At 57.2% G+C, this 27,724-nt stretch overlaps 12 protein-coding genes across 12 annotated transcripts; 8 read left to right on the top strand and 4 right to left on the bottom strand.

Annotated features, from left to right (window-relative positions):
- Positions 1 to 219: 219 nt before the first annotated feature.
- Positions 220 to 1,706, top strand: MKK02DRAFT_43518 (uncharacterized protein; the record flags this gene model as incomplete). The annotated part of the gene is made up of 9 exons (XM_053092466.1): positions 220 to 270; positions 341 to 371; positions 424 to 494; positions 568 to 777; positions 833 to 997; positions 1,057 to 1,073; positions 1,132 to 1,240; positions 1,290 to 1,427; positions 1,491 to 1,706. 9 exons carry the CDS (start codon positions 220 to 222, stop codon positions 1,704 to 1,706), a joined length of 1,008 nt encoding a protein of 335 aa, XP_052947369.1.
- Positions 1,707 to 2,046: 340 nt separating this feature from the next.
- MKK02DRAFT_43517 (uncharacterized protein) lies at positions 2,047 to 3,326 on the top strand (the record flags this gene model as incomplete). The annotated part of the gene is made up of 9 exons (XM_053092465.1): positions 2,047 to 2,097; positions 2,157 to 2,187; positions 2,237 to 2,307; positions 2,374 to 2,565; positions 2,625 to 2,780; positions 2,845 to 2,861; positions 2,914 to 3,022; positions 3,062 to 3,208; positions 3,285 to 3,326. The coding sequence occupies 9 exons, from the start codon at positions 2,047 to 2,049 to the stop codon at positions 3,324 to 3,326; spliced, it is 816 nt and encodes a 271-aa protein (XP_052947368.1).
- A 344-nt stretch (positions 3,327 to 3,670) lies between these two features.
- On the bottom strand, positions 3,671 to 6,422 carry MKK02DRAFT_43516 (transporter-domain-containing protein; the record flags this gene model as incomplete). Its single annotated transcript, XM_053092464.1, has 20 exons — positions 3,671 to 3,748; positions 3,795 to 3,811; positions 3,872 to 3,955; positions 4,016 to 4,066; positions 4,124 to 4,467; positions 4,516 to 4,552; positions 4,620 to 4,641; positions 4,687 to 4,739; positions 4,794 to 4,993; positions 5,044 to 5,091; positions 5,212 to 5,249; positions 5,300 to 5,346; positions 5,392 to 5,580; positions 5,628 to 5,664; positions 5,713 to 5,772; positions 5,832 to 5,843; positions 5,898 to 5,917; positions 5,969 to 6,024; positions 6,108 to 6,153; positions 6,200 to 6,422. The coding sequence occupies 20 exons, from the start codon at positions 6,420 to 6,422 to the stop codon at positions 3,671 to 3,673; spliced, it is 1,662 nt and encodes a 553-aa protein (XP_052947367.1).
- Positions 6,423 to 6,979: 557 nt separating this feature from the next.
- On the bottom strand, positions 6,980 to 8,015 carry MKK02DRAFT_43515 (uncharacterized protein; the record flags this gene model as incomplete). The annotated part of the gene is made up of 4 exons (XM_053092463.1): positions 6,980 to 7,109; positions 7,162 to 7,404; positions 7,452 to 7,662; positions 7,709 to 8,015. 4 exons carry the CDS (start codon positions 8,013 to 8,015, stop codon positions 6,980 to 6,982), a joined length of 891 nt encoding a protein of 296 aa, XP_052947366.1.
- A 472-nt stretch (positions 8,016 to 8,487) lies between these two features.
- On the top strand, positions 8,488 to 9,446 carry MKK02DRAFT_36483 (putative iron ion homeostasis-related protein; the record flags this gene model as incomplete). The annotated part of the gene is made up of 3 exons (XM_053089431.1): positions 8,488 to 8,689; positions 8,737 to 9,305; positions 9,354 to 9,446. 3 exons carry the CDS (start codon positions 8,488 to 8,490, stop codon positions 9,444 to 9,446), a joined length of 864 nt encoding a protein of 287 aa, XP_052947365.1.
- A 1,699-nt stretch (positions 9,447 to 11,145) lies between these two features.
- On the bottom strand, positions 11,146 to 12,236 carry MKK02DRAFT_43513 (ribosomal protein S9/S16-domain-containing protein; the record flags this gene model as incomplete). The annotated part of the gene is made up of 3 exons (XM_053092462.1): positions 11,146 to 11,166; positions 11,220 to 11,290; positions 11,339 to 12,236. The coding sequence occupies 3 exons, from the start codon at positions 12,234 to 12,236 to the stop codon at positions 11,146 to 11,148; spliced, it is 990 nt and encodes a 329-aa protein (XP_052947364.1).
- A 2,471-nt stretch (positions 12,237 to 14,707) lies between these two features.
- On the bottom strand, positions 14,708 to 16,340 carry MKK02DRAFT_9645 (uncharacterized protein; the record flags this gene model as incomplete). Its single annotated transcript, XM_053093714.1, has 4 exons — positions 14,708 to 15,553; positions 15,671 to 15,837; positions 15,886 to 16,120; positions 16,167 to 16,340. Coding segments are annotated over 4 exons (1,422 nt in total), but the record flags the coding sequence as incomplete, so codon positions are not given.
- A 1,954-nt stretch (positions 16,341 to 18,294) lies between these two features.
- MKK02DRAFT_23858 (uncharacterized protein) lies at positions 18,295 to 19,395 on the top strand (the record flags this gene model as incomplete). The annotated part of the gene is made up of 7 exons (XM_053086796.1): positions 18,295 to 18,382; positions 18,428 to 18,505; positions 18,554 to 18,675; positions 18,727 to 18,946; positions 19,001 to 19,036; positions 19,081 to 19,166; positions 19,225 to 19,395. Coding segments are annotated over 7 exons (801 nt in total), but the record flags the coding sequence as incomplete, so codon positions are not given.
- A 296-nt stretch (positions 19,396 to 19,691) lies between these two features.
- On the top strand, positions 19,692 to 20,771 carry MKK02DRAFT_23658 (nucleotide-diphospho-sugar transferase; the record flags this gene model as incomplete). The annotated part of the gene is made up of 1 exon (XM_053086762.1): positions 19,692 to 20,771. The coding sequence occupies one exon, from the start codon at positions 19,692 to 19,694 to the stop codon at positions 20,769 to 20,771; it is 1,080 nt and encodes a 359-aa protein (XP_052947361.1).
- A 904-nt stretch (positions 20,772 to 21,675) lies between these two features.
- MKK02DRAFT_32397 (glycoside hydrolase superfamily) lies at positions 21,676 to 23,115 on the top strand (the record flags this gene model as incomplete). Its single annotated transcript, XM_053088497.1, has 7 exons — positions 21,676 to 21,747; positions 21,806 to 22,196; positions 22,248 to 22,302; positions 22,356 to 22,590; positions 22,641 to 22,696; positions 22,747 to 22,873; positions 22,927 to 23,115. 7 exons carry the CDS (start codon positions 21,676 to 21,678, stop codon positions 23,113 to 23,115), a joined length of 1,125 nt encoding a protein of 374 aa, XP_052947360.1.
- A 491-nt stretch (positions 23,116 to 23,606) lies between these two features.
- On the top strand, positions 23,607 to 24,871 carry MKK02DRAFT_43508 (putative endo alpha-1,4 polygalactosaminidase precursor; the record flags this gene model as incomplete). The annotated part of the gene is made up of 7 exons (XM_053092461.1): positions 23,607 to 23,681; positions 23,743 to 23,938; positions 23,995 to 24,049; positions 24,100 to 24,334; positions 24,383 to 24,438; positions 24,494 to 24,620; positions 24,683 to 24,871. 7 exons carry the CDS (start codon positions 23,607 to 23,609, stop codon positions 24,869 to 24,871), a joined length of 933 nt encoding a protein of 310 aa, XP_052947359.1.
- Positions 24,872 to 25,076: 205 nt separating this feature from the next.
- On the top strand, positions 25,077 to 27,593 carry MKK02DRAFT_43507 (uncharacterized protein; the record flags this gene model as incomplete). The annotated part of the gene is made up of 4 exons (XM_053092460.1): positions 25,077 to 26,005; positions 26,376 to 27,113; positions 27,354 to 27,469; positions 27,520 to 27,593. 4 exons carry the CDS (start codon positions 25,077 to 25,079, stop codon positions 27,591 to 27,593), a joined length of 1,857 nt encoding a protein of 618 aa, XP_052947358.1.
- Between the last annotated feature and the right edge of the window lie 131 nt (positions 27,594 to 27,724).

The following is a 27,724-nucleotide window of genomic DNA, read 5'->3' as shown; positions in this document are numbered from 1 at the left end:
AGCACTTCATCGTGACGTTAGCAATGCGGAGAAGGCGCTGGACTCGCACTGACTGCGCTGGCCGTGGTCGGATGCAAATTAGCTGCGACATGGTGAAACGCTAGGAATGTGGCGGAGTCAATGCGCCACCGCGAAGGACAACTTTCGCGGCCTTGTGTGTATCCTTCTGCCTTCCGTACGTATTCTTCTCCATCCGTACTCTAAATACTACTATCAGTCATGCCTGATCCAAGGTTGGACCCGCAGCTGTTCAGCATCAACAAGCTCGAGGTGAGCTCAAGGCCGCTCAGATGGTCCCAGCTAAGCTATCACCTCGTGCGTGAATTTCGCTGATGGTCAGACATGCGTGACGGTCGATGGACAGCGACAGTGTGAGCTCCTCCCTATAGAATACATCGTCCGTCTCATAGCTGACTCCCTCAGACGAGACAAAGGCCAGCTATGATAAGCACACCAGGCGGCACGTGAACACGCTGGACCTTCCCCCTGACAAGGTGCGGACGACTTCCTTCCCTGGGCGCGTGCATCGTACCAGCTGGTAGGTATCAGGATCGGCTTACAGTATAGGATTTCAGCATCAACTTCCGCATCGGGGGAAACAAACCCATAACGAAGAATGACGACAACGGCTTGGCTCTGGAAACTTCTCTCGATGGCCAGGCGATCCACCCCGTCTTCATCAAGTACAGGAACCATGAGACAGTGGAACTATCTCATATCTTCGGCAACGGGGAGAATGGTGAGGAAACGAAGTTCTCGCTCTACATCGCAGCCATTGTGAGTCGTCACGGGGCATATAATTATACATTTCCGCGCGAGCTGATCAACGCAGACACCCAGCGGGGACCCACTGACCCCCGAGCTCTCGGAGGAAGTGGGAACACTGAAGATCGATGTCTTCCCTGCAAACCTGAAAAAGAGTACAGGGGCTTCCAAGTACAAGTCGAAGTCCAGTCTGCGATGCATTACATCGGCGTTTGATGCCGATGTGAAGAGCGTGAGTGTCCTTCCTCGTCGCTATACTTCAATGCGCTAGGGCGATCAGCTGACCTGCAGAAACCTTACTGCATTCGGTGAGTTTCCCCGCTGCCTGGAAGACTTCTCCTGCCGACTGGTCGCTGATTGTCATAGCACGGGTCCCGCAGAAATTGCAACCTCTCAGGACAGAGGGGCAAATTGGATGCCGAGCGTACCGTACAAGACGAAAGAGTCAGATCGCTTGATCACGATCGTCTACCAGGTGAGACATTTTGCGATCCCAGGCTAGTCAGGGTCAAGCTGAGCCGTAGTACCGCAGACGTGTAGACGCTGCGCTTCCCGAGAATCGCAATGGCGGCATCAATCTCGCCGGCGGAGTCTTGCAGCCGGAGGACCTCAAGACCTTCATCAAGGACACAATCATCGAGGTGGTCGAGGAGCGCATACAGGTGAGCATTTCTAGAGTATCCGATGTGCAGCAGCACGTATTGCAGACAGCTGAAGCGCTGCAGTCTAGGAACGGCAACGTCAACGGCGCCAAGAGAGGGCGAGACAACGGCACAGACCGCGGAATGACCGACTTCACCCACTTCGGCAACGAGTCGAACGAAGGATCCGTGTCGCGCGAGGCGAGCCCACTGAGCGGGATCGACGAGGACGAAGCGCGGTCCAGACGTCGCATGAAGACGGAGATGTCGGATCATGGGGAAGGAGACCTGTACTGGTAGCGAAGGGCAGCATTTATAGTGCGCGTGCATCCTACAGCGAACAGAAAGTCCATAGAGAAGCATGAAAGTCTACCATGAAATGGATGACTGATCGTGTGGTCACGTACAGGCGCTAGCTGAGCGCAAGGCTGTCCAGGATTGGTCGTTCGGCTTACACCTACGAGGTCCTCTCCTAACGAGCTTTAGTATGTACTGCGCGCACTTTGGCACCTGAAACACGGAGGCCCGTGCGTATGTCCGGTGCGCGGCCGATTTCCGCTATGTCTTGAGTCCCAAGTACGCTTCCTTCTTCCTTCCTCGTTCGTACTTCATACTGCAGACTCGTCCACAAGGATCAGCTATGCCAAACTCAGCAAAGGAGGAAGGGATTGCTGGTTACAATGGCATAGAAGTGAGTGCACTTTGCCACTGGGCTCCTCTCGATTCGGAGTCGCCGCTAACGCTCAAAAGATCTGGGTCCAGGCGGGTAGCGAGAAGCTCGGTGAGTGTCTTCCTTCCTCCGTCCCGCCTGTATGAGCTGAAGGGAGTAGACGAGAAAGAGAGCAGGTTTGACCCCGCCAAGAAGGAGAATCGGAACCCCCTTTTTGTTCCCCTCGGCGTGGTGAGTCTTCTGTTATTAGGGATGCCGACGGGGAAATGTGCTCCTATCATGTTGCTGACAGCACAGGATCTTAGTATCCACATCGCAGTAAGGAACAAGACTATGCCTCACGATCTGGCGTTCGAGATCTCCTTCGACGGCCGCCTGGTCTACACCTTCTTCGTCAAGCACGGCAACCACGGCACGAGGAGGATTAGTCACTTCTTCAGCGAGATTGGAGGGTATGTCCACAAAGTCCCCTTCCATGCCAGCCGCATCGTAAGTGACTCCATCAGCAGGCGTAAGATCTTCTTTCGGAGCATCTGCTGACCCGCTAGGAGGCAAGTACTTCACCTACTATGCAGCAGCTTCCGACCGAAGCCAGCGAGATCCGGATCGACGTCTACGTTGCGCCGCTTGACAAGGGATCAGCTAGACCGATCGCCCCCGCGACGCTGCCAAAGATCACTGTCCCCGCCCATGAGCTCGTCTCCGTAAGTCCCTGCTGGGCATCGCTGCCTTGTTGCCGATCACATTCACTGCAGTGCTGACCCACAGGGCCCCTGTTGCATCAGGTCCGTCGAATCGCCTGTCTGTTCCTCTAGGAGATGATCCTGACATTAACAGTGCGAGTCCCGCACAGCCATGCCGCAACGTTGACAGGAAGACCACATACGGCCCAAGAACCCCATACAAGGTCGGCAGGGCGAAACCTTGGATCAGCTTCATTTACGAGGTTAGTCTTCCCCTCGTCTGCACACTGGCTGAACTTTAGTGCTTCTACCAGATGGACCATACCGGTGGAGAAGACTCAAAGGAGAAGATCGCCGCGGTACTCGCCAAGAGAGCTCTGGACGGTCCCGGGGTAGAGCACTATGAGAGCCAGGTGGAGTCCTTGAAGCACGAGATCTCGTCGCTGAAGGTGAGTCAAACCAGCGGGTGGATGGCTGTACTTGTACCAGGTCTGGCAATGGACAGTCGCTGATACCTGCTCCCAGACCACTGTCGACCGCTTGGAGACACAGAGCCTCGCCGCTTGAGAGCTAGAGCCCAAGACTCCGTGGAAAGGCATACCGGGCGGACGGGTGGCGAAGACGGAAGCTCTAAGCAGTGTCGATGCGGTGAAATATAAAGTAAATCAGAAAGAGTATCAGTAGAATTAGCATGTATAGTAGTGCGTGACATGTCCTCGAATGGCCGGTCGACCCGGCCGACTCAGCGCAGCTCAAGCCTCTATAAGAACACGCGGCCGCCCGACGGACTGGCACAAGAGACATACTGGGACATACATGTAAGAATGCTCGGGATCTAGTCAAGCGGTAATCAGTACAATTATTCGTCAGAGCGATGAGGAGATCGATGCGGGACGGGCTCCTTGCGGCTGTCAGGCGGCCTTCTCATTGCCGGTCAGTCGAGAGGTCCGGACCAGCGATGCTCGCACAGGGTGCTTTGAGTCAAAGATCTGGAGGGTCAGCTTTCGTCCTCACCGATCAAGAGAGAAAGCGTACAGCATCGAGCTCTTCCACTGCACTAGTCAGCTTGGGCCAACACAGCCTATGACACAGAATTTGGCTTCAAAACTCACGAGATCGGCCCTTGGTCTCGACTGCAATGAAGTACCAGGTGACACCTTCGAACAATGTCCAGATGACGAATGGGAGGTAGACCCCTATGGATCAGCAGATTCCCACATCCGCCCGGGTCCGACAGCTGCGCGCTGGTGACTTACACCATCCGATCCTCTCCAAAGCGACAGGAATTGCGAAGAACGAGATGAATACTGCACGCTGAGCTCATTCCCAACTTGGACTTGAACGGGATTGAACAAGAAGCTTACTAGCAAGCTGCGAGGTCAACGCTGTCAAGCCCATGCCTGTACTACGTTGGTCTGTGGAGAGCACTTCTCCTGGATAGGTCGGCAGCAGCGGCTGATAGCTGATCCCGTAGCTGACCATAAAGAAAACAAAGCAAGCGATACTGGCACGAGAGGCAGCAGCGAGGTTGGTAGACGGCGCGGAGGCTCCGAGCGGGACACCGGATTGCGAGGCGGAGACCATACAACCCATGAGGCAGATGGAGCAGGCGAATGATCCCACAATGAGGAGCCTTCGGCGACCTACACGGTCCAGGATGAGAAAGCCGGTCGTGGAAGCGAGAACACAGACGACATAGGCGATCAAGCTAGCTACGTCAGCTGAATGCCCAGCCTTGGGTCGGGCGGTGACATACGTCATACTGAGGCGGCTGGCGGGGGACGCATATCCGACTGGAAGTGTCAGCATTCTGATCACGTACGATATAGACTCCATTACGATGAGGCGGATGAGACATACTTTGTACGAGGATTTGGGGGAACTGAGGCGTCAGCATTGATCGACAGTCGTCGAAGCATATACGTACGAAATTCGCCAAGGAGATCCCGGATAGCTGACCGAAAACGCCCATAACAAGCGCTGATTTCTGTCAGCAGCTGTGCCGGTACTTCACCAGGGCGGCAAAGAGCTTACCTAGCATGAGCCGATACCTGTTCCCCTTGGTGTTCGCCAGATTGCGGAAGTCCCAACGCTTTAAACCCTTCTCTCTAGCTGCCAGAAGCGACTTTTCGATTTGATGATACTCCATTAATACGACAGGTGTAATGATGCCAGAGCCGTGGTATTTCTGGAGTACAGCGAGTGCTTCTTCAGTCTGATCATTGTTGTACAGCCTGATGAGCTGTCAGTGATAAGCAAAAGACGGTTGGACTATCCTGCTCACCATCGCGGAGTCTCGGGTATGAAGAACGTCGAGACGGCCAGTATGGTGCTGACTTGATCAGCGAGGTGTGCTTATAGGCTTTCGAGGGTTCTGAGTTCACGGAAAGATCATTTGACTGTGCGCTATCAGCTGCATTCACAGACATAGGGCTAAATCAGAGTCACTGACATGATGATGACGAATCGCCATCCCCATTCACCCGGTATCTACACAGGTCAGCTTCTAACCCCATCTGCTCGGTATGCAGCCGGCTTACCTTCGTTGCTGCGATACCAATAGCGAGAGCAATGCAGAAAGCGACCACTATCTTTGTCAGCTGACTTCGAGAGGATCTGTCAACCGATTTACCGAAGACAGTACTGTATAGTCCAGAAAATAGCCCCCGCTTCAATGGCGGGCACGTCTCGAGCACGTAGGCCGGACTTGCAGCCTGGATCATGCACATCCCAGATCCGCAGAGCGCGCGACCGACGAGGAGCATGGCTATGTTCTGAGCAAAGGCGATAAGTGCGGTACCGGCGAGAAAGATACAGGCGCCTGGCGAGATGAGCTGCATTCCGCATGAGCTGATGGGCTGGACTCACAGAAGCGCATGGCGCGGACTCGACCAAACCTGTCTGACTGAACGGGAGTCAGCAGGGGCAAAGGAGGGCATTGAGAGGGACGAACGATGGTGGGTCCGAGCCAGAAGGTGCCGCAGGCAGCAATGGGCCAGAGAGCGAAGATGAGCTGGCGGAGTCAGCACGACTTGATGAAGTGGGTCGAACGTAGTGATGTTCATTACTTACGCCTGTGGAGACCTGCAGAAGTTTAGATCAGCTCGGGACCGTACAAGACTTCATTCATGGACTGACTCCAACACCGGACAAGTTGACTGCAGAGTCAGCGACTTCGGTATGGCGTCACGCAGCCCAGCAGGACTTACAGTACTCCTGGTACGAGGGAAGAGTGTTGATGCTTGTCATCGCTGCGAAAGCGTAACTGCTGGAGTTAGCCACGCCGATCAGAGCACGGGAGATGAAGTATCGTACCCTCCCATAAAAGTCGCCATGAAAACAGGGCACCAGATACAGTACAGCTTGATCATGCCTTTCGAGCCGAGCGGGATGTCTGCACATCAGCTAGGAGGCTTGGTTCGTGAGGAGAGAGTGCGCACAAAAGGAAGCAGTGTCATGGTCGAGAGCAGCCACCGCGGCCGTGGACTGAGTCGCCTCGAGCGGGACACCGTCTTGGCAAGTCGGGACTGGGTGTTGGGAAGACAGCTGTAGGCTAGTCCCGTGCGCGGCAGCAGGAGATTCGGGACGTGTTGACGCTGGCGTCACTTTCTCAGGGGTGATGGGGGGACTGAAGGGATTGTCAGCGATTTGAGCGTTGGTCATTGTGTGGTGAGTATGAGACGGAGCGAGGATGGGAGTAAGACTGTGTTGAAGTGAAGAGGGAGCGGAGGATGAGGTTGGAAAAACAACTCCGTCGGGCTACAAGTAGTCCTGCGTCCATTTTCGTCCTCCTTACATCCTTCGCGCGAGCGCTGCCAGCATGAGCTGCTTCAAGTTCCCTCGACGAGAAGCTCAAACGCGTATCAGCGGGCGATCCATTGTTCCCGAAGGATTGAGGCTGATGGGGGCACAAAGGAGGCCTCACTTTGAAACCCGTCAGGATGGCTCGGATCGCAAAGTGTGGTTCCCTTTGTCCGCCCCCCTTGGAATAAGCTGTGTGAGTATTCAGGGACCGCCGCGCGTCTAGGCTGATCCGACGGCACACATGCTGTCAACACGATGGGAAGGCGCTGTCAGAAAAGGCATCCCAACCGATGACGGCGATGATGAGACGTAAACACCTAGATATCATACAAATTAGCTCCAGATCCTCAGGCAGCTTGTACCCCATCTTGTGCCCTCCCCCCTTCATAGCATGACCGCTTGGTAGGACACTACCTCTACATGCCCGCCAGCTGCCACTGCTTCCGGAATTGGCCAATGGCCGCCATCGTGCCGAAGAGCGAAGTGTATAGCGGGTTGGCCCAAAGTCCGCCGGCGGACCAGTGGATGGTGAGCGGCGCGTACCCACTGATAAAGTCAGCACATGCGCGGCCACACGGAGCCAGACTAAGGGACGTACGCATTGGTAATGATGGAGTTCTTAAGATCCGCCCAGTCACCCCTCAGAGCTGTGACCTTCTTCGCTGCCTCAGCGTCCACGGCAGGCGTAGCGACTGCGCCGAGCGGGGTGCCTGACTGCAGCTCGTACCCCTCCGCTTCCTTTTGCGAGACGGCGGGCTTGGCATTGCGCATGGCCCGAGTGCGCTGCTGGAGGCTGATGTGTCGCTGACGAATCTTGACCAGCTCGAGCACAACGTAGAGGCTGTGACATCAGCTCACAAGCTCTATAGCTTGACCATCAAAACTTACGCCCAGAACCTGACACTCCAGATAGAGGTCCTCCCGATAGCTTCAGGAGTCATGGTCACTACGCCCTTGGAAGCGAGCCAGGCAATGTGCTCGAGCGGGTAGTAGAGGAGGAGCGACAAAACCTGGAGAGACGGGATGGGGGCGAAGGTGAGAGATTTGATGGGGTCGGGGTAGAACATCTTGATCGCGGGGATCAGTACTGGTAGGAGACCTGCTACGTCAGCTCCGTGAATAAGTCTCAGGATGATGAGACGTACCGAAAGCGCGCATGATCACTCTCGCATCTCCAATGCTCAACCCCACTCTCCCCCACGCCACAGCCAACAGCCTCAAGCCCGCACCGCCCACCAATCCCTTCTCTCCTGAGCGTCGCAGGCTCAGTCTAAGCGCCGGGTACTTGTCCTTCAGCGATGCAAGACCCATGAGGACCGCAATGACCGCTGGTGACGAGTACTGGACGACCATGAGAGACGCGTCAAGACCCGGAAGGGAGCCGGTGAGTTTGGCGAGGCGGGGCAGAGCCGCCTGTGCTTTTTGCACTTGCTGCGAGATACATTTCGACATTTCGTTGAATAGCTGGAACGGATATGGTCTGCCAGAGGTTGATCAGGTCAATACGAGGTCAGTAGGATGACTGACGTCCGCTGAGCGATGTCAACTCCAAGGCGTCAGGCGCAGGCCGCCTGGCTGGAGCTGCAGGGAGCGCGGCTAATAGAAGGGTCGATATAAGCGGGCAGCTGCTTCTGTATATACTTCCGAAATAGGTGAATAGAGCCTCCTCCGATATCACCGCATATGTCCGACTCAAAAGGTCGCAAAAGTAGCAAATCGCGACTCGCAAACCGCAAATCGCAACTCGCGGCTGCCCAGTCGGGCTTTCTCGGCCTTTCAACCTCTAATTTCATCAGCCGACGTGACGATATCCACCACCTCCACCTCTCTATCAGCCAGTACGCGCAAGTACAAGTAGCTAGATAATACGACCCTTGACTTTGACATTGCCACACCTGCTAGACTGATCCTATCATCGCAGATCATGGCATCAGCTCCCTCATCTATCATGCGCTCAGTAATCGCGTCGTCCTCCCGCTCGATACTGCTCAGTAGCCGTCCGGCGAAAGTGGTGGTACGAAGTCCCGCTTTGCCACTCGCTCGATCGATACATACCAGTCGGCCTATAGCGGCGCTCGGTCGGGCTCCAGTACTGCGTGCACGTCCAGCTTCCGGTCGGAATGAACGTAAGTTCACACTTCGATCGGCTGCGATATCCCTGCTGACCAAGCAGGACGCACCATGTTCATCCAGACCGAGACTACCCCCAACGAAGCCTCCCTAAAGTTCATCCCCGGTACCCCAGTCACTGGCGGCTCTACGCACGAGTTCCTCGACCTCCGCTCTGCTCTCCCATCCCCACTCGCCACCCGCCTCCTGACCATCGACGGCCTCACCGAGGTCTTTTTCGGCCCAGACTTTGTCACTTGCTCAAAGGACGAATCGCTCGCTTGGTCCATCCTCAAACCCGAGATCTTTGCTGTCCTGATGGAGCACTTCTCCTCGGGTCAGCCGCTCTTCAAGGATGGACAGGGAGAGGGAGGGGCGGAAGATACAAGAGTGCTGGATACGGATTCGGAGGTGGTGGGGATGATCAAGGAGTTGCTGGAGACGCGGGTCAGGCCGGCGATTCAGGAGGATGGGGGTGATATCGAGTATAAGGGATTCATCGAGGATACGGGGATGGTGCAGTTGAAACTGAAGGGGAGTTGCAGGGGGTGCAGCTCGAGCAGCGTGACGCTGAAAAATGGGATTGAGCGGATGTTGATGCACTATGTGCCGGAAGTGCAGGCAGTGGAGCAGGTGAGTTTTCCCTTATCCAACATTGCAGCCTGAAAGCTGACGATCCAGGTGCTAGATGATGAGGAGATCATTGCGCTGGACGAGTTTGCAAAGTTTGAGGCTAGATTAGAGAAGAAGCAGGCAGAAGGGAAGAAGGAGTGAGTTTCGTATCGGCAAGGAGAAGTTTGTAGCGATAGATGCTGATAGACCAAGTATGAGCCAGTATATGTCACATTAGGTATTGTAGGAGCAGTATGCACGGACCGTGACAAGGTTCACTGGCTGAGCGGCGCACAGACCTCCCCATTCCGATCTTGCCCCTGAGCCGGCCGGAATGTTTCAGATCCAGATCCTCGAGCAGTAACGATCCGGCCAACTTCCTGCGGCGCAACCACTCCAATCATCTTGCGTTGTTCTACCACTCACCTCTCCATCAGTTTACAACTTTCGCTAAGCCTCCACTCCCCTCTCTCAGGCCGACTCGAGCTCCCCTGCGTTCAAGATGGTGTAGTAGGTCCCTCCTCTTCATACTAGCCTTCCTTCCCTCCTCGTAGCCATCTCGCTCGCGTGCACGGCCAGAACCATGCCTGACATCCAGCCTCACCTACACAACCGTCACCCCCGCCTGCTCGTGCCCGTACCGGTGTACATGTGCACACGCCCCCTGCGAATCCTCTCAGTGTCAATGGTGCACTCAGCCTATGGCTGTTTGGGTATACAAGGCGAGTCCGACCACCTTCATCTGTTCTATGCTCTGTGTTCATGACTGATCATCAGCGCCTCATCGCTGCGGCTACGTCTCACCTTCCTCGATGGGACCTGGAGTGGGCTTCTGCTTTGCGAGCAGTGAAGGATGTGATGGGCGGTAGATTGTAAGCTGCTCCGTCTAGATGCGCGACCCACAAGCTGATCGAACAGCGGTCCATGCGGTCATCTATGGACTCGTAGGGCGCTGCGATATCGCCTCCTCCAGGGTTTCCATCATACCGCGGCGGTAAGTCTCCCTCCTTCCCGTCCTGCCCTCCTCCTCTACAGTGCCAGCCTCGGCTGACCGGCGCTGACTCGTAGGCACTCAGCCTCCTCCCCTACACCGCCGCGCAGCTAGACGCCGTCCCCTCCCAGCACGTCTCCTACACCTGCGCCTATCACTCCTTCACCTCACTCACCCTCGCCCTCGCCTCGCGCCAGCCCTACCCTGCGCCATGCACAGACCCCGCGCACGACCCGTTCTTCGGCGTCCCGCTCGATGCGCTCTCCGCGCAGCCCAATATCGGGGCAGACGAGTGGAACGTCTGGCTCGAGTGGATCGCGAGGATGGGGAGGTGGGTCAATGGGGAAGCGGATGCGGCCGTTTGGGGAGACTGGGCGTGGGGGCATATCGCCAAGTCAGTATATCATCAGGACTTTGATCCAAAGGCTCCGAGCTGATAATGTAGAGTACCGATCCCTCACTTCGCTCACTCGGGTAATCCGCCTCCGACATCCCAGCCTACGATGCAGCCCACTCAGTCCTACCTGATCTGGTTGAGGCCCGGACAGCGAGTCGTCGCCCCGCCAGGATACACCCTCCAGCCCGCTTACTTTCACCAGTAGCCTGATTGCGACTTTCGGCCCTGCCACCCAGTTCTCCACGTCCTCGCCCCCTAGACACCCTTCCGCCCTGCGACTCTCTCGCTTCCCTGTTTTTCGATTTTGCTCGCTTTTTGCTGTGTAGTCCATACTTGTATATGAATGCAGCTCCTTGATGTCAGATCGTCCTCAATATCAGCGGAACTCGGCTGGCGGTGCTGTGTGAATAAAAGCCTCCAAAGTGAGAGCAAATACGACCTGCATATGCAACACCAAATGTAGATCGCGCAGACTATCGCTTGACCCAGGCGTACTGTGCCTGTCAGCTCTCCAGTCCACATCAAAGGTCCGAATGCGAGAACTGACCTTCTTCCTCGCCTTTGCACTGCCCGTCTTTTTCCTCTCCACCATCCTCGTATCCCGCATAAGCGCACCATCTGCTCTGTCAGCATCGTCTGTAACAACGTAGCGAAAGAAGAGCCCACCTCGTTGCAGCACCTCCTCCGTCTCGCTCCGCATGACCACCAATGCCCTCGCCAGCGCCAGACCCACGGCCCCCGCCTGCCCACTCGTCCCCCCTCCCCTCGCTAGCGCAAACACATTGAACGCGCCGATAAGCCCCGAGAGGCGCAAAGGACGAAGCACCGTCTCCCTATCCGTGATCTTTGGGAAATGAATGGCGATCGGGACGTGGTTCACCAGTATTTCCGCCTGCACCTCCCCTTCTCCTTCCTCTACCGTAGCTACCGCCTCCCCCTCCGAGTGCGCATCGAGCAACCGCCGCCCCGAAGGCGAAGGAACGATCCACACCCTCGCACTCGACTCTTTTCTCCTTCCCATCCCATACGCCCTCCCCCACTCATCCACCTCCGCCGCCTTCTTCCCGCCCTCAACCCCGCCCCGCTCTTCCCTCTCATATCGCGCCAACACGCCATCCAGCACATTCTCCACCCCCGCCTGCTCACTCAGCGCCGCCACATGCCGGAGGGCGTGCAATTCATTGAGAAGGTCGAGGATCCGACGATGGGCGTTCGTCTTGAGCTGCGTGCCGAGCAGGTTGGAGAGAACCGGGGCGGGATGCCACGCGGCCCTTGGAGGCTGCGGGGTGGGGAGGGTGGAGGGAAGGGGATAGATATGGGCCGAGCGCAGAGATTGTTGAGCGGAGAGAAGAGCAGTCTCGAGTTCGGAGATGGCGGTGTGATAGGCGGGCCGGCCGGTGAAGAAGGTAGGGGTGGAGGGGCGGGGTGGACGAGGCTCGAGAGCGGCGTCGTCGACGGGCCGGAACGGCTTGAACTCAATGTTGAGGGCTCTGCGACAGGTCGCTGAGGGTCGAAGAGACCCTCGGAGCGCCTGTAGCGACGAGGAGGAGGAGGCGATGCTCATCCTGCGGCTGACTTGGGTGGGTGAAGTAAAAGGTGAACTCAAGGCTAGAGCGAGATCCGAAATCTCTCGATGCAGGTCAAACAGGGTCGATAACGTGGAAGAATGCCACGTCATGCATCTCTCCAGCATAGACCCTCTGGATATGGTCCTCTGCATGCGCGAGGTGGAGAGAGTACGACCGACAAGCCCTGCATGGAACCCTATCTATACTGATACAACGTCTACAAAGATCTATACACATACTCTATCTCAGCCCTACATACCTCCCACCAAACTCTGGAGCTCTACTGCCCACTCCCCTCATTGTTCGTCCATAACCAATCATCCACCCCACCTCCATACACCCCATCTGCTCCTCCTCCCGTCCCTTTACTCCCTCCTTCCCCCATATCTAAACCCCCACCTTCACCCAGATCCAACAGACTCAAATCGAGCCCCTCGCCCGGATTATCCAGGATATACTTTTCAAACACGTCTTCCCCTTCCGACGCGTACATCCCCGCTCCATCGCCAGACATCAACGTCGAGTGGCCCGAGCCTGATCCTGACGAGTCTGAGGGGGGCGGGGCGAGAAACGAGTCGAAAGAGGACATGGAGAAGGAGGGTTGATGACGTTTGTAGTTGTCGTTGGTGTTGAGGATGGACGGGTCAAAGGGGTTTGAAGTGTCTGGAGCGGGGAGCTGAGAGGGGACGATGGCGGGTTGCTGGGTTTTGTCGGAAGTGTGGCGCTGGATAGGAGGAACGGGCGGAGGGGGCATGGACCGAGGAGGAGGGATTTGACCATTACCGAGTGGGTTTGGAGCCGAGTTGTTATCGCCTGATTGACCCTGCTGCTGCTGCTGTTGCTGCTGCATCTGAAGCGCCTTGATGATCCGGTCGAGATGCTCCGCGTTGAGAGGTTTAGAGAGGTCGATGATGTTGGGATTACCGGCCGCATCTGTTCCCGTACCGTTCGCCTGGGTGGACGAAGAAGCAGGGGCGGATGACTGGCTCTGACCGCCCGAATGCTGACCTTGCATCGAGCTCTCGCTGGAGGAGTAGGAAGGGAGGTAGGTCGGAAGGTCGGTAGCGAAGAATCCAGGGAACAGTGGGATATCCGATGTCGGCTCAGCTCCGGACTGCCCCTGATCACCACCTCCAAACTCATTCGCGCCCGGGCCCAACCCATTCTTGACCGAGCTCAAGTACTCCTCCGATCCCAAGCCCGCCTGAAGAAGCATATTGTACAGCTCCTCCTGCCCCGCCTGGCCCGCCTGACCCGAAAGGTCAATATGTGATTGTGACGATTGTTGCTGGTGCTGCGGGTGTTGCAGAAAGTCGAAAGTCCCAGAGAATGCTCCGTCATCCGCTCCCCTCCCACCTCCGCCCTGACTACTGCCGCCCTGCCCGAACGTATCGTCCCCCATGAGCTGACTGAGCAGCGCCGCCATGTCCGGGTCGTCCAGTCCAGGGAGGGAGAACGCCGGATCAAAGCTGACCTGCTGGCTCGTCTCGTCCGGCGCCGAAGTGGTGACAATGGGTAGACCCTGAATAGGCATGAACGCCGACGAGGGATCCGCGTGGTCGACTGAACCGTGTGTACGGTGCGCCGAGCCGAGGTTGGCGTGAGGATCGGAGGGGCCTGGAGACGGCGCTCGCGAATTGTGGGCGGACGAGCCGGAGCGCCGACGTCCGGATGGGGAGATCCCGCGGGATGAGGAGGCGCCTGACTTGGGCGGAGCAAGGGAGCTGATGGTAGGTCTGGGCGCGATCGGGCGGACGTGCGGGTGGTTTGGAGCATGATGCAGCGCCAGAGCTTTGCTCGCTTGCTTTCCGGTAGATGCGGAGCGATGGATCGAGGCGCCGCCTGCTGTGCCAGCCGTGACGGTTGCCCGACGGGCCGCAAGAGATGAGGTGCTTTGGGTATAGGCATGCCCGTTGGAGATGGACGCCGCACGGCGAAGTAGGGGCGCATCGCCATTCATCGATCCAGCCGGCTGCTGCATCTGCCCGTCCGACGCAGTAGGCTGCATTTGCGAGTAGTCATTGCTGAGGTTGAAGCCAGGCGATGGGAGCTGGAAGCTGTCCATGTTGAAGGACGCCGCAAAGTTCTCGGCGGGCATGACCGGTGATGAGTGGGAGGAAGGGTAGTTGGGGACAGGGTACTGCGAGAGCATCGGCGAGTGATGATTTGATCCGCCGCTCGACGAGGACGGTCCGAGTAGGGGCGAATGGTATGGGGAGGGGTTGAAGGTGAAGCCGCCAGCCGAAGATGGGGATAGCCGAGGCGGGGTGAAGCCCGATCCATTTGGCGAGATGCCTGGCGGAGCGAGAGTATTCGACCCCCTCGAAAGCGATAGGCGAGGACCAGATCTACCCGTCTCGCAGCAGCTCCCTTTCTCCACCACCGGCGCAACGGGATTGCTCGCGCTGCAACACCCGCCCGCTGGCGTCTCGCGACCCGAGTACGTATCTGCCGTGGGCGTCGGCGCGTCCTCCCCGCACGCGCACCGTACGCAGCAACCACAACAGTCCTTCTCGCAGACACATTCCCCCGGTCTGCACTGGCACCGCCCATTGCAGCACTCGAGGGGTTTGAGCTGGACATACCCCGAGTTGGCGGCTGCGTCGGGGCTGAATCCGGCCGAAGGCGGAGCGATGGAGGTATCGAGCGGGCTTAGACCGATCGTCCGTTTCCGAGAGGGAGCAGGCACGTTTGCTGCGGCCGTAGCGAGGAGATGCTCGATGGACGTCATTCCAGCGGGAATGTGGAGATGGTCCGAACAGTCAAAACTGGATTTGCAGCCCGCATCTGCGCAACTTCCGCCCTGGCCAACGTCTCCACTGGCGTTGGGGTGCGTGATGCAGCCGGGGCAGCGACAGTCCTCGCCACACGTGCAGGCGCCAATCTGGGCATCCTCTACCGTGGGGAACGCGAGAGGCATATCCACATCTTCTGACGTGTGCGCTGCCGCCTTGGCTATCGTTTCCTCCCAATCCATCGGCTCCGACTTGGCCGCCTCCGCCGCCAGGGCATCAAAGGTATGGATCCCAGGGAGGCCCAACGCGTGGCGGGAGATCTCGGTCGAGACAGTCCCGTCCGGCTGAAACAGCGCGCCCAGGAAGGTTGGCATATCTCCTAGCGGCTTGAGCGGGAGAGGCCGAGGCGATGTTGCGCCCTGACGCGACAGAGACTCTCGCTTGGTGTGGGTATGACGAGCCGCCGCCGAGTGGACATATGGGGAGTAGAGCTTGGTCTTGTGGACATGCTTGGATGTGTGGGCCGGATGGTGTGGGTTGCTAGGTGACATGTCCGGTACGGGGAGGTGCTGGAAAGACTGATGGCGCGGGACCGCTGAGACTGAGTGGCCATTCGAGCTGATGGGGCTGGGGTTGGAAGGGGTGGCCGAGCCGGACCGGTGGAGAGAAGGAGCTCGCGCCTTGTACATCTCGACGAGCTGTTCCGTGTGGTTGTTCCCATCAGGGGTGCGCCGACCCGACGAGTGAGAATGAGAGGATGAAGTGTGGGAGTGGAGACTCTTCCGAGCAGGTCGTTTGGGCTCGCAGCATTTGCAGATTCCCGTATGCTTGCAGGTGCAGGGATTCAAGAGATGGGCGACTACTTCGTCAGCTGAGGTAACGGGTGTGCAGCGCCGGGTAAACTTACCACTCCGCTCAGCAGAACGCATTGGATCCTCCGCGAAGCCCGTCAAAGCCTCCACCGCGGCATTCATCTCGTGCACATCCTTCAGCCCGTTCGGGAACGTCGCTGAGCTTCCCGGCTGTCCCTTTCTCGTCTCAAAAGATTCCATCGCCTCTATGGGCGTAGTCGACCCGCTCGCGCGCGAGGACTCGGCGTGGTGATCTGGAGGCGGAGCTACGGGCGCGCTGTCGCCACAAACGCACTACACGTCAATTTCGCCCTCTTCTGCCGTTCGAAAATGGACTTACAGCATTGTGCACCGAATTACTCTTCCTCTTATCCTTGCAACACTTGCACTGCGTCGACGGCCGCCCCTTCTTCTTGATCTCAAAGAGGGGACGGTCGGTATGCGTACATCCCGAGACGCGATGTCCTTTGATGCACGTCGCGCAGGCGAACTTCTTCTCATTGATCAACACCATGGTTGGCCGGTTCGCCCGGACGGCGCGGAGATGACGGATCTATCGAGTGGATGATAGCAGTTGCAGTTGTATGGAGGAGTTTGCCTCCTATGGCGAAGGCGGTAGAGTTCGTGTTATTCTCCGAGGCTGCAAATAGCCATGGCGGAATGGATGAAAGTTGGGTGGCGGGAGAGCTGAAACCGGTGGGATTCGGATTATCTTGGGACCAGGTCGCGTATAGGACCACTGGGCTAGGGCTGCGTCCTTCTATGCGAGGGGTGAACTGTACAGGTAGATGAGAGAAGGTGGGAGCCACAACACAGGCTAATTAGAAGGGCTCTAAAGGAAGGTTCAGTTTCCGGTGAGGAGCTTCGGCGCACCACGACCCCCGTTCGGGATGGGAGAAAATGCGAAAACAAATGGGTCCAAAAGCAACGGAGCAATCTCGGCACAATTAGATTGCGCCGTAATCCGTGCGCGCGTTTCATATTCGCGTCTGTTTACGGCACCCGAATGGCTTGAGCTGAACGATGCGCGCGACTCTATCGCGCTTCGCCTTCCTCGCTTACAGTGATATACAGTGGCCGTATAGCGCCATGGCTGTCCGCACTGCCCTAAGATGCCAACTTCAACCATAGAGTAGCGTCTTCCAGGAATACAGGTGCACGCCAGGGCTCTCGCAATGTTCACTCCGCTCTCCAAGGGGTCCGAGCGAGCGCAGGACAATCTCTGGGGTCCGTATCCTGTCACCTCGCTATACCTGGCCGAGCTGATTCAGTCAGATCAGACCAAATCTCCCCGAAGACCAAAAGTGCGCGCCTCGCTCCAAGTCACGCCGCAGAAAGCTACTGCAACGACTACAGCAGCGCTCGGGCACGGGGTCCCTTCGGTCGTCCAGAGAACAGAGATACAGCCTATCTCGGCAGCAAGGGCGGCAAGGCATCATAGGAGGCATAGCCTGGCGGAGGTGGATGATAGTAAAGATGTGTGGACGAGGTGGCTGTTCAGGGTATGTCAAGCTGTGGCTAGGGAAGAGAAAGGCTGACAAGATAGCCAGGAAGGAAGAGGGTTGATGGCTGGCTAAGCACGTGGTGGAAGCGGCACTTTGTTCTCATCGGTCTACCGTGTCTTGTGGTGAGCTGGACTAAGCCTCTGGATGGCTGAGCTCGCAGCTGACCCTTAGGCGTGGATCTGGGTGGCTATGCCCTTTCCGGTATCGGACCCGTACAAGGACACCCCATTCCCCGATATCCCATCCTGGCCTCGACCGCCGAAGAACGGGACGATACCTGGAGAAACTGAGGGCGATCCTAACGATGGAAGCGAAGTTGCCCTTCCCATCGATGTGAACTTCTACTTCTTCCTTGTATGGTGAGTCGTCGGGGCTGGAAGCGCTTGAGCTATAGCTGACAATCCAGGTATTTTGGGTCAGTTTGGCGCTAACAGGAATTTACTGTGCCCAGCTGACGATGTGTAGAATGTATCTCGCCGTAGCTCTCTCCTTCATCACCAACCTCTTCTCGCTGTATCGACTTAGTAAGTTTGAAATCCAACGATAATGATCCCTCGATCACCAAGCCTGGAGGAAGCTTACAAGCTAGACTGGTGGCCATCGAAACTAGGCGGAAAGACGAGCTACTTCTTTGCATGGTCCCTCACTCTCGTGGCTGGGCTCGCAGCACACCATCTCGACGCCTTCCATCTTCGCCGGAGATGGCAGAGCAGAGATCCTGCAAATGACGTGGACTGGGAGCGCAAGAGTGAGCTACCTTTCTCCCTCTGTTGTGAGAGATCCAGCTGACCACGTAGCCTTCTGGGTCGGACTCAGCTTTATGGCCATGCTCATGCCCGCGCTGGCCTGCTTCTCCAAGCTCAAGCGAGACAAGCGGCACAAGTACAGGCACTCCGAGTCGACAGTCAGCAGAACGTGAGTACAGGACGGGCGCGGAGGCTAAATGTCAGGTTCACGAGCCAGTCGAAGCGGATCCCGGCGTCCTGGTTGCGCTTTCTGTGGTTCATGACCTGTCTCGGTATCGCCTGCTTCTCTTTGATCGCGGGACAAGGTGAGCTTGAATCCTCCGGTAGTCGGCAGCTAGCTGACCTTAAAGCGTACGCCAGTCTCTACCTTTCAACCCTGCCCCATACTTCGTTGGACGCCGGGACTTGGGTGTACTCATGGGTCATCAGTGAGCTGACTACACCCCTGCTCGTAGGTGCCTAAGCTGACATCACAGCGGTCCAGCTGCTTGCCCAGGTCTCTTTCTTCATCCTCGGCGCCAAAGTCCGCTCTCGAGCCCTCCTCTTCCTGTACAAGCTATTCTTTCAGCTAGTATACCACATCTTCTACCGGAACCTGGTAAGTTTATACAGCCTTGTCCTCGGCGGAGCTTCAGCTTACGCACCACAGTTCGCACGCCTCCGCTCTCCCTCGCAGTTCGCCACCGTCCAGCTCCTCTCGTCGATATCGGTCGTCATCATCTTCCCGCTGCAAATGAGCAGATCATGGCATCGCTTACTGCAGATCGTCGTGGGGTATCCGCAGCCGTGGGAGGATCATGCAGACAACGTGGCGACGAGCTTTTACGTTCGGGGTTTGGCGCAGAATGTGACGATGGTCGGCTTCTTAGGTGAGAGCTGAGCACTCATGGGCTTGAAGTGGGGTGCTGGCGCTGATCTCCCAGGATGGCTCACTATACTCCACTTTGGTCCTAATCAACGTGAGCTGCACCTCCAGAAGTCTGGGCTGAAGCTGACATGGCAGATGTCTACCCTTTCTTCCGATTCACCCCTTCACCAGACGACCCATATACCTTCCAGCTCACGTTCCTCGCTAGTTGTGCTATCTGGGTGAGCTAGTCCGAAACCTCTCGCCGTAGAGGGCTTCGACAGGAGCTGACTAGCGCAGGGGTCTGAGCTTCTCAGCTCTCTCCTAGCTCGCCTGATTATGAACCTCGCCTTCAAGGTGGATGTCTCCCAGATCGGGCTAGACGAGATGCGGGAATATCCAGAACTTGTACCTGCCTGCGGTACGTTTCTCAGCTATGTAGCATGCCGAGCGCTTGAGCTGATATCGTAGGGTGGGCATCGGTACACTGCTCCATGTCAATTCTTCTCTTCCTTATCAAGCTGAATTTCCGGTGATGATGGCATTCCCGCTATAGTAAGGCCCCGTTATATAGACGTCCTAGATCATGTATATGCTACGCTGGGTATCTGGATCGTCTTCTGCTCGACCAAAGCAGCATGCCACACGGCCGCTGCCACGGTCCTTGGGTCAGGCACCAATGCCCAGCCCCCTTACGGCAGCGCAAAAGTTGGGGTTCTGATATCAGCGATCATCGTTCTCTTTTGACTCTGTCATTCATTCTCACCATGTCCGACAAGCAATACGCCTACTGTACCCTCATCACCCGCGCCTCGTACCTCGCGGGTGTCATCATCCTCGCCCACACCCTCCGGAAGCGCGGCTCCAAACACCCCCTCATCGTCCTGTACACCCCCTCCCTCTCTGCCGATGCTGTCCGGGCTCTCGAGCTCGAAGCCTCCCGCTCCAACCTCCTCCTCCACCGCACCGACATCCTCCTCCCCCGCAAAGACCTCAAACTCCTTCTCATCGCCGAGCGGTTCGCCGATACGTGGACCAAGCTCCGGGTGTTCCAGCTGCACGAGGCGTTCCCGCAATTCGACACGATCTGCTATCTCGATGCGGACATGACGGTTCGGAAACCTATCGATCAGATCTTCACGGACCACCCACTCCCTGGACCAGACTGGATCGCCTCCAACCACGTCTGCGTCTGTAATCTCGACGGCGACTCCTGGGCTCCCGCGGACTGGACCAAGGAGAACTGCGCGTACACCCCTCTTTCCCACCCTTCGGCCCTTACCCATCCTACCACCTCCTCTTCGTCCTCTATCCCCACGCACCAGCTCCTCAATGGCGGCATGTTCCTCTTCCGCCCCTCACCCAAGCTATGGGCAGATATGCTCGACTTCTTCAATACCACCCCTCTCCTCTCGGACATGATGTTCCCGGATCAGGACTTTCTCGCCGAGTTCTTCCGGGATCGCTGGCTCCCCATGGGGTGGCAGTATAATGCCCTCAAGACCATGCGGTACTGGCATGAGAATATTTGGCGGGATGACGAGGTGGTCGTTCTCCATTATATCGTGGACAAGCCGTGGGCGAAGCGGAATACGCCAGAGGGGAAGGGAGGGTATTTGGGGAATGACGGAGAGACCCACAGCTGGTGGTGGGCGGACTATGAGGAGTGGGTGCGCTCCAGGGGTGACGGGTCGGAGGTGGTCCGGCTGCTGAGCCCGCTGGTCAATGGTGGGGCGGATAAGCAGAAGGGTGGTGCGCAGGCGAATGGAGCGGGAAGATGCGCAGACGAGGCTGCCGAGGAGGCTAAGGTGGGCGGGGCGGGCGATGCGAGGCCCTTGGGGATCTGAGTGATGTGACGGTGAGATAGGGGAGATTTGTGAGTTCAAAGGAAATCGTTTGCAATAGCGGTTCGCAAGCTGAAGTTACAGGTATGGAGAAACACGTAGACCTTGATGTAGACCTAGAGAAACTGTTCGTATGTGTCGGCATGTAGAGATCTCACTATCATCAGAGCGATTTGCTCGAGCCTGCGAGGAGAGCAGGGGAAGAGAAGGACAGATGGAGAAGGCAAGGCAGCTTACACGCAGGATCCCACAGACAATCCATGTGGTGGGGACGGACATCATATACGGCCTGACCCAGTCCGCGGCTTGAGCAAAAGGCCACAACACCTCCCGAGTCATGTTCTATGACCTCCACGGCTAACGGCGGCGTCGGTGATCCTGCCTACCGTCTAGGCTCTGCTATGCGCCCCAGGAGTTGCTATATTGCCATTAACACGCGGTACCATCATCACGCCCTTCCGTTCGGCACCCCACTCCACTCCGCTCCTACAAAATGCCTGCATGCCCATGTGACACCTGGGACCCTCCGATCATAGTGGGGCAGTCATCCCAAGCATGGGAGCCACGGGGATGTTGATCTGAGCAGGCAAGGGATCCCCTGAAACACAGTGAAACACCCTGAAACCGAGGAATGTGTAGGTCCTTCCCTTGAACCTTGCTTTGCACCCTAGATTCTGGGTGGCCCTTGGAGTCGGAGCCTCCTTGGAGACCGGCCATCAAGGGTCTTCAAGGGCAGTCTTGGCTCTTCCCCCCATTGGTAGCTCGTCACTGACTCGTACATATACCCAGCTCTCGACCGTCCTGCCCCACACGTTCACCTCGACCGCCAGACCAACACCGCACTCCTTTTACGCACACGTTCTTTCAGTCTCAAACCTTATCACCCACCCCTCTCATTCCGACAAAAATGGCTGGTACATTGAAACTCTCGCTTTTCGGCCTTCTCGTGTTTCTCGGAGCCACCGCTGCCGCCCCAGCTGTGAGTAATGTATCCGACAGCTCCGGTAGCTGGGGGCGAGTATGGCTGACTTATCCAGTGTGACAAGACCCATCAGGGTTCTTCTTACACCCGGCGTCCAGCTCGACCGCAAGGTACCGCATCCGCTGGCGGACCCCTCGGTTCCGGCGCCGGCATGTCCATCCAGCCTGTCCCGTCCGGCACGGCTAGCGATGCGGTCCCCTTACCCAGCCCCATCGGCGAGACTCAGCCTGTCCCTTCTCCTCCTGCTTCGGGCAACAACACCGCCCCAGACACGCCTACGACCCCCGCTCAAGGTCTCTCGCTCGCTTCGACCCTCATATACGACCTCGACAATACCGGTATCAACGCTCCGACGATCACCAGCGGGTCTGGGGTCAAGATTGATGCGAACGTCTATATCGTCGACATGTCGGGCAATAGCGCCGAGCAGATTGCGGCGTACAAAGGTGAGTCAAACACTCTCTAGACTGCACTAAGGGATCAGGCTGACCAAGTAGAGGCGGGCAAGACCGTTGTATGCTACTTCAGCGCGGGGACTCTCGAACCGTTCAGGTCGGTTGTCGTTGCAGCTGAAATCTTGTTAGTAGATTAAGCTGACAAACCAGGGACGACGTCAAGAGCTTCGACCCCACCTGCGCATGCGGCCCCGGCGGGACTCTCAACAGTGCCAACGAGTGTGTCGGCGGCTCGGGCGACTCCAAGATGGACGACTGGAACGAGTTCTGGCTGGACATCCACTCTCCGACCTGCAAGACCAATGTCCAAGATGTGATGACGAAGCGCATACAGGCGGCGAAGGAGAAGGGGTGTGACGGGATGGATCCGGACAACGTGGACAGTGTGAGTGATGCTCTTGGCTTGGAGACCTGAGCTTTGGCTGATCGAGACAGTACTCGAACGGCTCGCCGCATGGTAACACCAAACAGGACCAGGTTGACTACCTTCTGTGAGCCTTACCTTTCTTTCTCCTTCCCTTGGGTCTGGCTGACTCTGTAGGTGGCTGTCCAAGACCATCCATGACGCTGGCATGATCGTCGACCTCAAGAACTCCGGTGGCTTGCTGCAAGGAGACACGGGTGCTCAGCTGGTCGATGCTTTCGACTTTAGCGTTATCGAGTCATGCGTGAGTCGCATTCTGACTATTTCCAGTGGCTAGCTCCCAAGCTGACAAGACAGGCCGTATACAACGAGTGCGACATATACGACCCCTTCCTCGCGGCCGGCAAGCCCCAGATCCAGATCGAGTACGGCAGCAGCATCAAGTCCTGCCCTGCCCTCAAGCCGGGTCAGAACCTCGCTGTATACCGCGGAGAGACCCTTGACTCGAAGAAGATCACCCTGAACTGCCCTGGGCCTAGTGCCTAAGCCATCGAGACTGTATATAGAGTGATGATCGATCTCATACAAGCGTGATGCATCTTGGCTGGTCCAAATGGAAATTCCCGCTACCCGGCTACGAGTACCGCTTATTCCTCAGGCGCTCAGCTTGCGTCCCGCCATGCACAAGACCCGTATCGAATATGGGCCACTACCCTGGCGTAGTCAAGCATGGCAGGGAGGGTATGCCGTGCTCAGAGGAGGCATCACATGGCCCATAAGGCACGAGGTACCGGACGCTATGAAAAGCCTCGTTTCAGGTTGTTTCAAACTTTCGACCCTGGTATCATGCCGTAAAGTTCCCCATGCGTCCGTCGGCGGGGAAATCTGCTGTGAACGTTTGCTCCGAGTCCCCTATTCAACAGCTACAAGGTCAACATGATATCTACCTCGTGCTCCATCTCGCTACCTTCCGCGAATCACACTCTTTTACATCACACTCGTTGCTATCCAGTCTCTTGATAATAGCCCTCGCAGCAATGACTGGTTCACTGCTTCTCCCCTTCTTCGGCCTCCTCGCCTTCCTCGGGTCAGCTGTTGCTGCTCCTGCTGCTGTGAGTGGACTCGCCTTATCCTCTCTGGAGCTGTACCAAATGCCATCCGCTGATATTGCAGTCAGCTGCAACCAACAAGACGTCAGCCTCTATCGCCCCGAAAGCCATGAGCTTGACCTCGACGCTCATTTACGATCTTGACAACATCGGTATCGCTGCGCCGACTGTTACGAGCAAGTCTGGCGTCAAGGTCACGTCCGATATCTACATTGTTGATATGGCGGGCCATAGTGCCGCCCAGATCGCAGCGTACAAAGGTGAGTTTACCGCTTGAAGTTGAGATCCAAGAATGAGGCCGTAACTGACTCCTCAGCGGCGGGCAAGACTGTCGTCTGCTACTTCAGTGCTGGTACCCTGGAGCCATTCAGGTAAGTTCGTAGATGCCTGTCATATTCATGTAACATGGCTGACCATCTAGGGCGGATGCGACCAAGTTCAACCCGGTCTGCGCTTGCGGGCCCGGCGGCAAGCTTGACTCTAACAAGCACTGCGTCGGCGGCTCTGGCAAGACCAAGATGGACGACTGGGACGAGTACTGGCTTGACATTCACTCGGCTACCTGCAAGACCAATGTCCAGAGCGTCATGACTCAGCGTATCAAGGATGCCAAAGCCAAGGGGTGTGATGGGATGGACCCGGACAACGTGGACAGCGTAAGTTGTTCCAAACGGCGCAGCTTGGGATCGTAGCTGACTGGCCAGTATGCGAACGGAGCTCCGTATGGCAACACCCAGGCCGACCAGGTCGAGTACCTTCTGTGAGCCTCTACTTGACCTTGTGCAGTCTCGCATAGGCGCCCAGCTGACAGCCAGGTGGCTCGCCAAGACCGTCCGCGCCGCGGGTATGATCGTCGACCTCAAGAACTCGGCCGACCTCTTGCAGAGCAAGTCAGCCGCATCCCTCATCTCCGCCTTCGACTTCAGCGTGATCGAGTCTTGCGTGCGTAGTCCTCTTCCTATTCCCTTACCCGCGCTCTTGCAGAGCCTCGCTGATCATGGCAGCACCAGTACAATGAGTGCGACGCCTACTCGGGCTTCACCAAGGCTGGCAAGCCCCAGATCCAGATCGAATACTCGAACAGCATCAAAAAGTGCCCGACGCTCAAGGCCGGGCAGAATTTGGCGGTGTACAAGGGGTTGGTGTTGAACTCAAAGGATATCACTTTGAATTGCCGGGGTCCCCGCGCCTAGATCAGCGCCAGCCTGTCCCGGCAAGCTGTTCAAATCCGCCGGAAGATTCATTTTCTATGCATACTACCCACTTTGATGGCTTCACTTTGGCGCATGAGTACGTCCTTTGTCTATGCTCCATTGTACTGCAGCTATCGCAGAGTCCTGCAGGCTCATGAGGTAGGCCCTTGATTGTGCTTGTCCCTACCATCAATGGTCGTCCAGCATGCCGCCCCTTCCCAGCCTCCCCTTCCCTATCCTCCTCCAAACAGCCGCTTACCTGTCCACATCCGACGCCATCAATCTCGCGAGCATCTCATCAGCCCTCCGAGACATCGGCGAGTCGCGGGTATGGCGAGACATCAGCCTTCGCTTGGACTCCACAAGCCGACCCCCCTCGCCACTTCTGACCGGCAAAGCGAAAGAGCACTTTGTACCTGAAGCAGTGCGAGAGTTGCCTGCGGGGAAGACGGACCTCCTGCAGGGCGCGATGGAGTACCTGACTAGCCTCTTTGCCGCCCATCCCAGACGGCTGCTACATGTCAGGCGTCTGGATATCGCTTGTCAGCGGTACCCCTGGGACGGCAAGGAACAGGTCGGAGAGGCGGTGGTACATCCGGGCGACACGGGCGAAGGGAGCTGGGAGGACGTCGAGAATCAGCGGGTGGCGCAGTGGTTGAAGACCCATGACGATCGGCAGCGGAGCGGTCCCATATCCCATCCATCCCTCGCTCGTACATTCGCCAATATCCCCAGCCTCCCCGCGGTCCAGCACCTCCATCTCGACCTCTTCGAGTCGTGGGACGAGTACACTACGGCTTGGCGCACTATCACTCCCAATGTCAAACACCTCTCCATCAAGCTCCATTGCTACCCCACTATCGAGTGCCTTCCTCTTCCTACGCGGGCTTCTATACCCTGGACGGGTCTCCAATCGCTGCGATTCGAGACGTTCGGGCGGTGCATGGCTGAATTCGCCACCCGGCACCTCGAGGCGAACCCCAACCTGAAGGCGGTGGCCTTAGGGTCTTGGAATTGGCAGGGCCAGGTCAAGGGGGATCAGAGGCTCCAGGAGGGCTTGATGAGGGCGCTGGGCAGGCTTGAGGGGCTTGGAGACTTGGCTATACCGGCGGAGATGAGAGAGACGCTTTTGAAGTTAGATGTCAGTAGGAGGGTCAGAATACTGTTAGATGCTGGCCCGGTCGATTCCAGTCTTTAATTGAGTATCTCTGCTTGTCGTAGCGTAGTGCTGGGAATCAGGTATGGGTGGAAGGTGGACCAGGACGAACGTTGTAGAGGAGGAGCGCTCAGCTGTGAGCTCGGTCGAGCTCATCCGCAGGCCTCAGGCCTCAGGCCCGTGCGTCAACGCGTCACGCGTCACGTACGTCCTGCGCGTCCAGATCAGTCCGGTCCGGACAGCTTCACTCGAGGCTTCGCACTTGCTCTCATCTCTACATATACCGGCTGTGGCAGAAGTGAGCAGCCTGTACACCCTTGAATAAGGTGAAGTCTACTGATACAGCAGAGCAGAGCTCGTCGTCATGCCCGACCTCCTCAGCCTCGGCACCCACCTCCACTTCGAGATCGCCTCCTACCTTCCCCTCTGCGACGCCAAATCCCTCGCTCGGACTTGCAGCCAGCTACAAGATGCTGGCGAGTCTCAAATATGGCAAAAGCTCCACCTCAATTTTGACGACAACTTGTGCGGGGCCAATCCCGATCTGCGGAGCGCGTCTGAGTCCCTGCTCGTCAAGGAGGGGGGATTCCATTGCGTCGAGCAATGGTGGGATGATTTACAAGCGGCACTGGACTATCTGGGCCCCATGCTCATCCGGCGTCCAAAGCGGTGCTCCTTTGTACGAGAAATCGACATCTCCTGCGATAGGGCGTTCCCCTGGAGCGGAGACCGGTTCTTCGCATGGCGGGCGGAACTCTACAGCGCTGTAGGCTATCCGGACGGTGATGGCATCCGTACGTCCGACACTAAACCATACGTCGAGTATGACAGAAATGATCAGCGTGACGACCGGGAATACGTGCGTCACATCCTCCTAGAGTCAGGCCCGCTGCAACAGCCAAAGCTCGCCCAGTCATTCGCCGACTTCCCGGTCCTTCCCGCCGTCCGCACACTCCAAGTGCAGGTCCAGCGGGACTGGTACGAGTACATGGTGCCTCTCCAGCGGGTGGCACCCAACGTCGTACGCCTCACGGTGCACGTGCAGTCGCGAGGCGCCCATCCGACCCTTGAGGCGCTATCCCCACCGTCGGTCCCCTGGTCGCCTTGGCCAAGCCTTATCACCTGTGAGGTCTGGCAGTATAGCGACTGCCTCGAGGATGGCATCGTCGCTATCCTCGAGACCTGTCCGCATCTGCGGTGCTTTGACATAAGCTCCTACCCGTTTTACCCGATTAGGGACATCGAGACCCCGTCGCGTCGCCGCATCGCCTAGACAGTGGCAAAATCGACCATGGAGGACTTCCCGAAAGTCCCTGAACCATTCAGGCGGATGATCGTCGAGATACGGGAGGCGGCAGATTATCTGGGAGGGAACAGGGAGCGATCAGAGATGGTTCAAACGATGTGGAAGGAGGACGACAAGTTTATGGATCTTGCTTTTGGTGAGCATTGACTCTGAATTATCCTCGCAATGTTAGCTGATCAAGGGTAGGATGTGGGGATTCAGGATCGGAGGGCTCAGCGAAAGAGGCGGGAGAGGAAGACGGGTCACCCGCTCAGTCTTGAGCGTGATCTGGTAGGTCATTCAGTCAACCTAGCTGGTAGCGCCAAGCTAATCGTGCAAGCCATACCCGTTTCTGGATACCGCCAGCCATGAGCCGGGATGGAGCAGGCCGATCTCCTCGAAATATAGTGTT

This window comes from Dioszegia hungarica (genome assembly GCF_025882075.1).
Source record: "Dioszegia hungarica strain PDD-24b-2 chromosome Unknown MKK02contig_7, whole genome shotgun sequence".
NCBI classification, from domain to species: Eukaryota; Fungi; Basidiomycota; class Tremellomycetes; order Tremellales; family Bulleribasidiaceae; genus Dioszegia; species Dioszegia hungarica.
This window is presented reverse-complemented; position numbering and strand designations above follow the sequence as displayed.